The following is a 13,054-nucleotide window of genomic DNA, read 5'->3' on the forward strand; positions in this document are numbered from 1 at the left end:
AACAATGGTCAGCGAGTCAGATACAACTACGGCCTATCCTGATGAGCACACAACTCAGCCATCAGTAGAAACTACTCGATCATTCACTACTACTGGTTCATCTTTGCGTGCCGATCAGACAACAATGGTCAGCGAGTCAGATACAACTACGGCCTATCCTGATGAGCGCACATCTCAGCCAGCAGTAGAAACTACTCGATCATTCACTACTACTGGTTCATCTTTGCGTGCCGATCAGACATCAATGGTCAGCGAGTCAGATACAACTACGGCCTATCCTGATGAGCGCACAACTCAGCCAGCAGTAGAAACTACTCGATCATTCACTACTACTGGTTCATCTTTGCGTGGCGATCAGACAACAATGGTCAGCGAGTCAGATACAACTACGGCCTATCCTGATGAGCGCACAACTCAGCCAGCAGTAGAAACTACTCGATCATTCACTACTACTGGTTCATCTCCTCGTGCCGATCAGACAACAATGGTCAGCGAGTCAGATACAACTACGGCCTATCCTGATGAGCGCACAACTCAGCCAGCAGTAGAAACTACTCGATCATTCACTACTACTGGTTCATCTTTGCGTGCCGATCAGACAACAATGGTCAGCGAGTCAGATACAACTACGACCTATCCTGATGAGCGCACAACTCAGCCAGCAGTAGAAACTACTCGATCATTCACTACTACTGGTTCATCTTTGCGTGCCGATCAGACATCAATGCTCAGCGAGTCAGATACAACTACGGCCTATCCTGATGAACGCACAACTCAGCCAGCAGTAGTTACTACTGGACCATTCACTACTACTGGTTCATTTCCTCGTGCCGATCAGACAACAATGGTCAGCGAGTCAGATACAACTACGGCCTATCCTGATGAGCGCACAACTCAGCCAGCAGTAGAAACTACTCGATCATTCACTACTACTGGTTCATCTCCTCGTGCCGATCAGACAACAATGGTCAGCGAGTCAGATACAACAACGGCCTATCCTGATGAGCGCACATCTCAGCCAGCAGTAGAAACTACTCGATCATTCACTACTACTGGTTCATCTCCTCGTGCCGATCAGACAACAATGGTCAGCGAGTCAGATAAAACTACGGCCTATCCTGATGAGCGCACATCTCAGCCAGCAGTAGAAACTACTCGATCATTCACTACTACTGGTTCATCTTTGCGTGCCGATCAGACAACAATGGTCAGCGAGTCAGATACAACTACGGCCTATCCTGATGAGCGCACATCTCAGCCAGCAGTAGAAACTATTCGATCATTCACTACTACTGGTTCATCTTTGCGTGCCGATCAGACAACAATGGTCAGCGAGTCAGATACAACTACGGCCTATCCTGATGAGCGCACATCTCAGCCAGCAGTAGAAACTACTCGATCATTCACTACTACTGGTTCATCTCCTCGTGCCGATCAGACAACAATGGTCAGCGAGTCAGATACAACTACGGCCTATCCTGATGAGCGCACAACTCAGCCAGCAGTAGAAACTACTCGATCATTCACTACTACTGGTTCATCTTTGCGTGGCGATCAGACAACAATGGTCAGCGAGTCAGATACAACTACGGCCTATCCTGATGAGCGCACATCTCAGCCAGCAGTAGAAACTACTCGATCATTCACTACTACTGGTTCATCTTTGCGTGCCGATCAGACAACAATGGTCAGCGAGTCAGATACAACTACGGCCTATCCTGATGAGCGCACATCTCAGCCAGCAGTAGAAACTACTCGATCATTCACTACTACTGGTTCATCTTTGCGTGCCGATCAGACAACAATGGTCAGCGAGTCAGATACAACTACGGCCTATCCTGATGAGCGCACATCTCAGCCAGCAGTAGAAACTACTCGATCATTCACTACTACTGGTTCATCTTTGCGTGGCGATCAGACAACAATGGTCAGCGAGTCAGATACAACTACGGCCTATCCTGATGAGCGCACATCTCGGCCAGCAGTAGAAACTACTCGATCATTCACTACTACTGGTTCATCTTTGCGTGCCGATCAGACAACAATGGTCAGCGAGTCAGATACAACTACGGCCTATCCTGATGAGCGCACATCTCAGCCAGCAGTAGAAACTACTCGATCATTCACTACTACTGGTTCATCTTTGCGTGCCGATCAGACAACAATGGTCAGCGAGTCAGATACAACTACGGCCTATCCTGATGAGCGCACATCTCAGCCAGCAGTAGAAACTACTCGATCATTCACTACTACTGGTTCATCTCCTCGTGCCGATCAGACAACAATGGTCAGCGAGTCAGATACAACTACGGCCTATCCTGATGAGCGCACAACTCAGCCAGCAGTAGAAACTACTCGATCATTCACTACTACTGGTTCATCTTTGCGTGGCGATCAGACAACAATGGTCAGCGAGTCAGATACAACTACGGCCTATCCTGATGAGCGCACATCTCAGCCAGCAGTAGAAACTACTCGATCATTCACTACTACTGGTTCATCTTTGCGTGCCGATCAGACAACAATGGTCAGCGAGTCAGATACAACTACGGCCTATCCTGATGAGCGCACATCTCAGCCAGCAGTAGAAACTACTCGATCATTCACTACTACTGGTTCATCTCCTCGTGCCGATCAGACAACAATGGTCAGCGAGTCAGATACAACTACGGCCTATCCTGATGAGCGCACAACTCAGCCAGCAGTAGAAACTACTCGATCATTCACTACTACTGGTTCATCTTTGCGTGGCGATCAGACAACAATGGTCAGCGAGTCAGATACAACTACGGCCTATCCTGATGAGCGCACATCTCAGCCAGCAGTAGAAACTACTCGATCATTCACTACTACTGGTTCATCTTTGCGTGCCGATCAGACAACAATGGTCAGCGAGTCAGATACAACTACGGCTTATCCTGATGAGCGCACAACTCAGCCAGCAGTAGAAACTACTCGATCATTCACTACTATTGATTCATCTTTGCGTGGCGATCAGACAACAATGGTCAGCGAGTCAGATACAACTACGGCCTATCCTGATGAGCGCACATCTCAGCCAGCAGTAGAAACTACTCGATCATTCACTACTACTGGTTCATCTCCTCGTGCCGATCAGACAACAATGGTCAGCGAGTCAGATACAACTACGGCCTATCCTGATGAGCGCACAACTCAGCCAGCAGTAGAAACTACTCGATCATTCACTACTACTGGTTCATCTTTGCGTGGCGATCAGACAACAATGGTCATCGAGTCAGATACAACTACGGCCTATCCTGATGAGCGCACATCTCAGCCAGCAGTAGAAACTATTCGATCATTCACTACTACTTGTTCATCTCCTCGTGCCGATCAGACAACAATGGTCAGCGAGTCAGATACAACTACGGCCTATCCTGATGAGCGCACAACTCAGCCAGCAGTAGAAACTACTCGATCATTCACTACTACTGGTTCATCTCCTCGTGCCGAACAGACAACAATGGTCAGCGAGTCAGATACAACTACGGCCTATCCTGATGAGCGCACAACTCAGCCAGCAGTAGAAACTACTCGATCATTCACTACTACTGGTTCATCTTCTCGTGCCGATCAGACAACAATGGTCAGCGAGTCAGATACAACTACGGCCTATCCTGATGAGCGCACAACTCAGCCAGCAGTAGAAACTACTCGATCATTCACTACTACTGGTTCATCTTTGCGTGCCGATCAGACAACAATGGTCAGCGAGTCAGATACAACTACGGCCTATCCTGATGAACGCACAACTCAGCCAGCAGTAGAAACTACTCGATCATTCACTACCACTGGTTCATCTCCTCGTGCCGATCAGACAACAATGGTCAGCGAGTCAGATACAACTATGGCCTATCCTGATGAGCACACAACTCAGCCAGCAGTAGAAACTACTCGATCATTCACTACTACTGGTTCATCTTTGCGTGCCGATCAGACAACAATGGTCAGCGAGTCAGATACAACTACGGCCTATCCTGATGAGCGCACAACTCAGCCAGCACTAGAAACTACTCGATCATTCACTACTACTGGTTCATCTTTGCGTCCCGATCAGACAACAATGGTCAGCGAGTCAGATACAACTACGGCCTATCCTGATGAGCGCACATCTCAGCCAGCAGTAGAAACTACTCGATCATTCACTACTACTGGTTCATCTTTGCGTGGCGATCAGACAACAATGGTCAGCGAGTCAGATACAACTACGGCCTACCCTGATGAGCGCACATCTCAGCCAGCAGTAGAAACTACTCGATCATTCACTACTACTGGTTCATCTTTGCGTGGCGATCAGACAACAATGGTCAGCGAGTCAGATACAACTACGGCATATCCTGATGAGAGCACAACTCAGCCAGCAGTAGAAACTACTCGATCATTCACTATTACTGGTTCATCTCCTCTTGCCGATCAGACAACAATGGTCAGCGAGTCAGATACAACTACGGCCTATCCTGATGAGCGCACATCTCAGCCAGCAGTAGTTACTACTCGATCATTCACTACTACTGGTTCATCTTTGCGTGCCGATCAGACAACAATGGTCATCGAGTCAGATACAACTACGGCCTATACTGATGAGCGCACAACTCAGCCAGCTGTAGAAACTACTCGATCATTCACTACTACTGGTTCATCTCCTCGTGCCGATCAGACAACAATGGTCAGCGAGTCAGATACAACTACGGCCTATCCTGATGAGCGCACATCTCAGCCAGCAGTAGAAACTACTCGATCATTCACTACTACTGGTTCATCTCCTCGTGCCGATCAGACAACAATGGTCAGCGAGTCAGATACAACTACGGCCTATCCTGATGAGCGCACATCTCAGCCAGCAGTAGTTACTACTCGACCATTCACTACTACTGGTTCATCTCCTCGTGCCGAACAGACAACAATGGTCAGCGAGTCAGATACAACTACGGCCTATCCTGATGAGCGCACATCTCAGCCAGCAGTAGAAACTACTCGATCATTCACTACTACTGGTTCATCTTTGCGTGCCGATCAGACAACAATGGTCAGCGAGTCAGATACAACTACGGCCTATCCTGATGAGCGCACATCTCAGCCAGCAGTAGTTACTACTCGATCATTCACTACTACTGGTTCATCTTTGCGTGCCGATCAGACAACAATGGTCAGCGAGTCAGATACAACTACGGCCTATACTGATGAGCGCACAACTCAGCCATCAGTAGAAACTACTCGATCATTCACTACTACTGGTTCATCTCCTCGTGCCGAACAGACAACAATGGTCAGCGAGTCAGATACAACTACGGCCTATCCTGATGAGCGCACATCTCAGCCAGCAGTAGAAACTACTCGATCATTCACTACTACTGGTTCATCTTTGCGTGCCGATCAGACAACAATGGTCAGCGAGTCAGATACAACTACGGCCTATCCTGATGAGCGCACATCTCAGCCAGCAGTAGTTACTACTCGATCATTCACTACTACTGGTTCATCTTTGCGTGCCGATCAGACAACAATGGTCAGCGAGTCAGATACAACTACGGCCTATACTGATGAGCGCACAACTCAGCCAGCAGTAGAAACTACTCGATCATTCACTACTACTGGTTCATCTCCTCGTGCCGATCAGACAACAATGGTCAGCGAGTCAGATACAACTACGGCCTATCCTGATGAGCACACAACTCAGCCAGCAGTAGAAACTACTCGATCATTCACTACTACTGGTTCATCTTTGCGTGGCGATCAGACAACAATGGTCAGCGAGTCAGATACAACTACGGCCTATCCTGATGAGCGCACAACTCAGCCAGCAGTAGAAACTACTCGATCATTCACTACTTCTGGTTCATCTTTGCGTGCCGATCAGACAACAATGGTCAGCGAGTCAGATACAACTACGGCCTATCCTGATGAGCGCACAACTCAGCCAGCAGTAGAAACTACTCGATCATTCACTACTACTGGTTCATCTCCTCTTGCCGATCAGACAACAATGGTCAGTGAGTCAGATACATCTACGGCCTATCCTGATGAGCGCCCAACTCAGCCAGCAGTAGAAACTACTCGATCATTCAATACTACTGGTTCATCTTTGCGTGCCGATCAGACAACAATGGTCATCGAGTCAGATACAACTACGGCCTATCCTGATGAGCGCACAACTCAGCCAGCAGTAGAAACTACTCGATCATTCACTACTACTGGTTCATCTTTGCGTGCCGATCAGACAACAATGGTCATCGAGTCAGATACAACTACGGCCTATCCTGATGAGCGCACAACTCAGCCAGCAGTAGAAACTACTCGATCATTCACTACTACTGGTTCATCTTTGCGTGCCGATCAGACAACAATGGTCAGCGAGTCAGATACAACTACGGCCTATCCTGATGAGCGCACAACTCAGCCAGCAGTAGAAACTACTCGATCATTCACTACTACTAGTTCACCATTGCGTGCCGATCAGACAACAATGGTCATCGAGTCAGATACAACTACGGCCTATCCTGATGAGCGCACAACTCAGCCAGAAGTAGATGCCACTCGATCATTCACTACTACTGGTTCATCTTTGCGTGCCGATCAGACAACAATGGTCAGCGAGTCAGATACAACTACGACCTATCCTGATGAGCGCAGAACTCAACCAGCAGGAGATACTACTCGATCATTCACTACTACTGGTCATTCTTTGCGTGCCGATCAGACAACAATGGTCAGCGAGTCAGATACAACTACGGCCTATCCTGATGAGCGTACAACTCAGCCAGCATTAGATACTTCTCGATCATTCACTACCATCGATTTCAATTTGCGTGCCGATCAGACAACAATGGACGATGAGTCGATTACTAGTTCAGGATTTTCCCATGAAGCCACCCTTCCGACAGTTGAAAGTTCGCTTAATCATACTGTCTTTGATAATTTAGATAACACTTCGTATGTAACACGTGACCCTTATGACAAGACTGTTACCAAGACAATTGAAACGACAACAATTTCTCATGACTCTCAGTCGACCCATCCTACCACATATCCTATTCCCTTTCACAAAACGGTGACATCTTACAATTTATCGGGTGAAAGATCGGAAGCAACAGTTCCTACGAAATCGGAAGCTGATAGCTACACAACGGATGGAACAGGCACTACTCCTACCTATTCTCGCGAACCGCAATCTAATTCAACAATGCTACCTGCCAACAAAGCCTGCCAATCCACAAGCGAGTGCACTGAGAATGAAATTTGTGTAAAGTCACGATGTTTCGTGCTTTGTAACTCTACCAACCTCCTCCCTAACACTCCCTGTGCAAGAGGTATTATCAGCTACCAACACAATCCCCAGCAAGTCTTTCTTGTTCTTACTGTTTATATTTCCATGAACCAATCTTTCAGTCTCTCCCGTTCCCACTGTACATACTGTGTGTTTTCTATTTATGTTCTGTACCCACCTTCAATTCAGTTTATCCAGACTCGCTTTTCTTTATTTCTAATCCTAGCTTCTTACTACTACTACTACTTCAATGCTCTTTCTTTTTTATCTTTTAATTTTTTTTACTTATTCCACCTTTTTTCCAATCCGTTTGACTTATCCACGCTTATCAACATGCCATGAGCTAATCAATGCTTTCGTTAATCATTACCAACTAATACAGAGCCACCAGGATCCCCGAAAATACCTGAACCTTGTCAATCCGACAATGATTGCTTGGATGCGGAGGTTTGCTACATGGGTTTGTGTGAAAACCCCTGCTTATTCGACGGAGTATGCGCTGAAACGGCCACATGTCAGGCCAAAATGCACCGACCAATCTGCACGTGTCCTCCGGGGCACGAGGGTAATCCAACAATCAAGTGCACCGTGCTGCAGTCAAGTAAGCTATAACCACCTAATTACCAATGGCTTTTACGCTTTTTAATCAAATTAAATTTATAAAAAAATCAAAACCATATATTTCATAAATCCCACAATTAAATGTCAACTATAATTCAAATGGTTAAACTCCCATTACTTTAAGTTCCTGTTTTTGTACACCATCGTCTTAGTTTTAAGATCACTTCGTTAGTGTTTTTCAAACACGCGTGTTGTAAGTCTTGTACATACTTCGCACATTCACCACGATGCAAATCCACTTTCTTTCCATGTTTTTCTGCACCAACCTCAGTTCAATGCACCACAAACAACGAATGTTCACTGACGGAAGCCTGTGTTGGAAACGTGTGCCAAAGGCCGTGCGATCTTAAGAATCCTTGCGCGGCGAACGCAGTTTGCATCAACACCAACCATGGTACCGATTGTAGCTGCATTGACGGCTACCACGGCAATGGTTTTGTGCAATGTTTACCAGGTAGGATAGAACCGGCGACGTTGTTGGTCACTGTGGTTGTGTCCATCATCGACAAGCCATTAATTTGTGTAACTAAATATAGACGAGTTGAAACTGACAAGAAGTTAACTTTCCAGTGAATACGCTTGGCTCGGTCTGTCAGTACAACGAAGACTGTCCGCCGGATAAGCTTTGCGATCGTCTGAACCGCGTGTGCATCAATCCGTGCCAGAGCGATTCCTGCGGCGACAATGCGGACTGCTACGCCGTCAACCATGGCATCGATTGTCGCTGTCGGGCCGGTTACACCGGAAACGCCTACATCGAGTGTGAGCAGCACCACGGTTGCCTGTCGGATCGCCAGTGCGGTGACAACGAGGCGTGCATCAGTGGACGCTGCGCTTCGCCGTGCCAGTGCGGACCGAACGCAATGTGCGACGTCAAGCGACACAAAGCCGTCTGCCGGTGCCCGCCAGGGTATGGAGGCGATGCTCGCACCGGATGCAGCCCACCGACCAACCCGTGCGATCCGAACCCGTGCGGCGTGAATGCCATGTGCGAGATCGACAACGGTAGCCCGGTGTGCTTCTGTCCACGCGGCTTGACCGGCAATCCGTTCAAGAATTGCAGTAAGTGAACACCGTTTGTCGGCGGAAACCGATCAATTGCTCACATTGCCTCCCTATTTATACCATTTCTTTTCTCCCTTTGTTCAGTTCCTGAAGGCGACGAGTGCACTCCCAATCCGTGCGGTCCGAACTCGGGATGTCGCAAAATCAATGGAAAAGCCACGTGCTTCTGCTTGCCGGAATTCGAGGGAAATCCACCGCAGACGCCATGTACGCTGCCACAGAATCCCTGCATACCTTCGCCGTGCGGTCCAAACACGCAATGCACGATACTGAGCAACGGTTACGCCAAATGTACCTGCGTGCCGGGATACATCGAAAGCCCGAACACCATCCGGGGATGCGTGGAACCGTCGACACCATGCGATCCAAATCCTTGCGGCTTCGGTGCGGTGTGCGATGCGTCGCGAAACCCTGTATGTTACTGTCCGGAATCAATGATCGGTAATCCGTACAAGAGCTGCTTCGAGCCAGTCATGACACCGGAGCTATGCCAACCGGGACCGTGTGGAACGAACGCTGACTGTTATGTGGCGGAAGGCCGTGAGCAGTGCTACTGCAAGTCGGGCTACATCGGTGATCCGTACGGTGGATGCGTCGAGCAGCCTCGGTCGGTGTGTGAACCAAATCCATGCGGACCGGGTGCTGAATGCGTTCTGCTACCAGATGGTTCGCCGGGATGTCGTTGTCCGCCGGGTTTGAGCGGGGATCCAACTACCACCGGATGCCACGCCTTCGAATGTCTTACCGATGACCAGTGTGCCGAGGATCGGGCCTGTATCGGGCTGCGATGCTCTGATCCGTGTCCTGGATCGTGCGGTGGAGGTGCACACTGTCGGGTGGAGAAACACCACCCGGTCTGTTTTTGCGACGCCGGACTTACGGGAAATCCCGCCATCCAGTGCTACAGTTTGGACGAACGGCCCAAGGATGCCTGCAATCCGAGCCCGTGCGGTGCGAACGCCGTGTGCTCGATGCGCAACAAGCGCCCAGTATGCAAGTGCTTGACGAACTACCAGGGAGATCCCCGCAAGGGCTGCAAGCCAGAGTGCGACATAAACTCAGACTGTACGCCAGATAAGTCGTGTATCAACCATAAGTGCGTCTCACCATGCGCCCTGGGAACGGTGTGCGGTGTGAACGCGGAGTGTAGCGTCAACTATCACACACCCATGTGCAAGTGCCCGTCGGGTTACACTGGGGATGCGTTTGTGCAGTGTGTGCCGATACCGGAGGATAGAAACATGACGCGTCAGCCGTGTTCGTCGGATCCGTGCGGACCGGGTGAGGTGTGTTCGATTTACGGAAACGATGTGGCTCTGTGCGACCCGTGCGTTGCACCGGACGCCGTCCAGAACCCACGCTGTCGACCACAGTGCGTGCTGAACACGGATTGTCCGTTCAATATGGCTTGTTTACAATCGCAATGTCAAGACCCGTGTCCGGGATCGTGTGGCTACGGTGCACTGTGCACCGTCGAACGACACCGACCAGTGTGCTACTGTCCAGAGAACATGCAAGGAAATCCATACGAACAGTGTATGCCACGGGAAAGCCCACGAGAAACCTGCGCCAGCATTCGCTGCGGAGCGAACACTCAATGCAAGCAACAGAATGGTGTCCTGGCGTGCGTTTGTAAGAAGAACTACTACGGGGATCCATTGGTTGGCTGCCGGCCCGAGTGCGTCGTCAACACGGACTGCCCGATCAGCAAGGCTTGCGTAAATTCACGCTGCGTTGACCCATGCGTCGATGCGTGCGGCGTAAATGCCCAGTGCAAGGTGGTGAACCATTTACCGATATGCTACTGTGCACCGACGCACACCGGAGATGCTCTGGTTGCGTGCACGGAGCGTACCTATCAGCCCATCGATAGCACACCCTGTGATCCGAATCCATGCGGACCGAACAGCAAGTGCCGTACGACGCCGGACGGATATGCGATTTGCTCGTGTCTGCCAGGTTACCGTGGCGTACCGCCCGCTTGTCAGGCAGAATGTATGATCAACGCTGAATGTCCCCAGAACAAGGCTTGTATCAATCTGAAGTGTGCTGATCCGTGCCCAGGAACGTGTGGCGTTGGAGCGCGCTGCGAGGTGCTGAACCACAATCCGATTTGCAGCTGCGGACCCAGCCAACAGGGTGATCCATTCGTCATATGCGAAGCAAGACAAAACGAACCGCCACCGGAGCAGCGCAACCCGTGCGACCCATCGCCCTGTGGACCAAACTCGATCTGTCAGGTGCGCAGCCGTCGGCCAGTGTGTTCGTGTCAGCCGAATTTTATCGGTTCGCCACCCGCTTGCCGACCGGAGTGCGTGCTCAGCTCGGAGTGTCCCCAGGATAAGGCGTGCATTAACGAGAAGTGTCAAAATCCGTGCGCGAACGCCTGCGGTCCCAACGCTGATTGTCACGTCGTGGCGCAGTCGGCGTTCTGTAGCTGTCGGACGGGCTTCGAAGGTGATGCGTTCATCGGTTGCTCGGCAGTGCCGAAGGATATCCCGCGGAAGGACGTCTGCTATCCGAATCCGTGCGCGGAAAATGCCGTCTGCAGCGAGCATAATGGAGCGCCCAAGTGCTCGTGCATATCGCCGTACTTGGGTGATCCGTACAATACCGGCTGTCGGCCGGAGTGTGTGCTCAATTCGGACTGCCCGAGTCACACGGCTTGCGTCAACCAACACTGCCGCGACCCGTGCCCGGGCGTGTGTGGTACGAACGCGGAGTGTACGGTAGCGAATCATATACCGGTGTGCGAGTGTAGCCGTGGTTTCGTTGGTGACCCGTTCCGGGGCTGCCGGCGTGAGGTGCCTCAACCGGTTGCACCGAAGGACCCGTGTGCCGCCTGCCCATCGAACAGTGTGTGCCGAGTGGTCGCCGGACGACCGACGTGCTCCTGCGCCGAGGGATACCGTGGCACACCGCCAGCCTGCCGACCCGAGTGTTCCAGCAACGAAGAGTGTCCGCACGACAAGAGCTGCATCAATCTGAAGTGCAAGGATCCGTGCCCGGGACTGTGCGGTTTGAACGCACAGTGTCAGGTTATCAACCACAAGCCGTTCTGCAGTTGCTTGCGCGACATGATCGGCAATCCGTTCGAACAGTGCTACCCGAAACCGGTTGAACCGGTCCATCCGTGTCAACCCAGCCCGTGCGGTGCCTACTCGGAGTGCCGGGAGATCGACGACCGTGCCGTGTGCACGTGTGCTGTCGGAATGCTCGGTGCGCCGCCAAACTGCCGACCGGAGTGCGAAACCGACCAGGATTGTCCGTCGAACCGGGCGTGTTTCAACCAGAAGTGTCGCGATCCCTGCGTAGGCTCGTGTGGTTACAACGCACAGTGTGTCGCCCGGAACCATCGGCCAGAGTGCTACTGTAACGATGATTACGAGGGCGATCCGTACAGTGGTTGCAACCAGTTGGGTAAGTACCCTCCAGCCCATGGAGTGTCACAGTGCTCTCATCGTATTATATCCCCGCTTCCGGAAGGACGGCAACCGGGCCGTTCTTCTGTGTGTTCGGTAACCTAACAGCATTCCTCCTGCCATCGACCGCTCGACCAATACAAGACACCGGTCGACCGACTCGATGACAGAAATAACAAAACAGAGTCGAAGAAAACCAAACTTACCATCTGTTTAATCCGTATATTCCTCTCAATCCATGTAATTACCGTACGTTTTTGTAGAGATTAGACAGGACGAAATAATTGACCCGTGCAACCCGTCGCCCTGCGGATCGAATGCGGTCTGTCAGGAGCGCAACGGGGCCGGCTCGTGCACCTGTGTGCCCAATTATTTCGGCGATCCGTACGTCAACTGCCGACCGGAGTGTGTACAAAGCTCGGAGTGCCCGTCGACCAAGGCGTGTGTCAATATGCGCTGCGTCGATGCATGCCTTGGCACGTGCGGGCCGAACAGCGAATGTCGTGTGCATAACCACTCACCTGTATGTAGCTGTAGTCCTGGTTATACCGGCAATCCATCACAGGCTTGCCGTCCGTACGCGGTAGAAAGTAAGACACTCTATCCCTTTCCGGTTTCATTGGAATCACTTTCACTAATCACTCTCTTCACCTTTGCACGT

The 13,054-nt window shown here is 50.7% G+C and overlaps 1 protein-coding gene across 1 annotated transcript in view; it reads left to right on the forward strand.

The window, feature by feature from the left end:
- LOC131282754 (uncharacterized) overlaps positions 1-13,054 on the forward strand; it is a 125,736-nt gene that overhangs the window by 71,746 nt on the left and 40,936 nt on the right. The window contains exons 20-24 of the mRNA XM_058312292.1: positions 7,668-7,886; positions 8,178-8,360; positions 8,477-8,968; positions 9,056-12,391; positions 12,657-12,983. Coding sequence (XP_058168275.1) covers positions 7,668-7,886; positions 8,178-8,360; positions 8,477-8,968; positions 9,056-12,391; positions 12,657-12,983 — 4,557 coding nt within the window. The remainder of the gene's footprint in view (positions 1-7,667; positions 7,887-8,177; positions 8,361-8,476; positions 8,969-9,055; positions 12,392-12,656; positions 12,984-13,054) is intronic.

This window comes from Anopheles ziemanni, chromosome 2 (assembly GCF_943734765.1).
Source record: "Anopheles ziemanni chromosome 2, idAnoZiCoDA_A2_x.2, whole genome shotgun sequence".
In the NCBI taxonomy this organism is placed as follows: Eukaryota; Metazoa; Arthropoda; class Insecta; order Diptera; family Culicidae; genus Anopheles; species Anopheles ziemanni.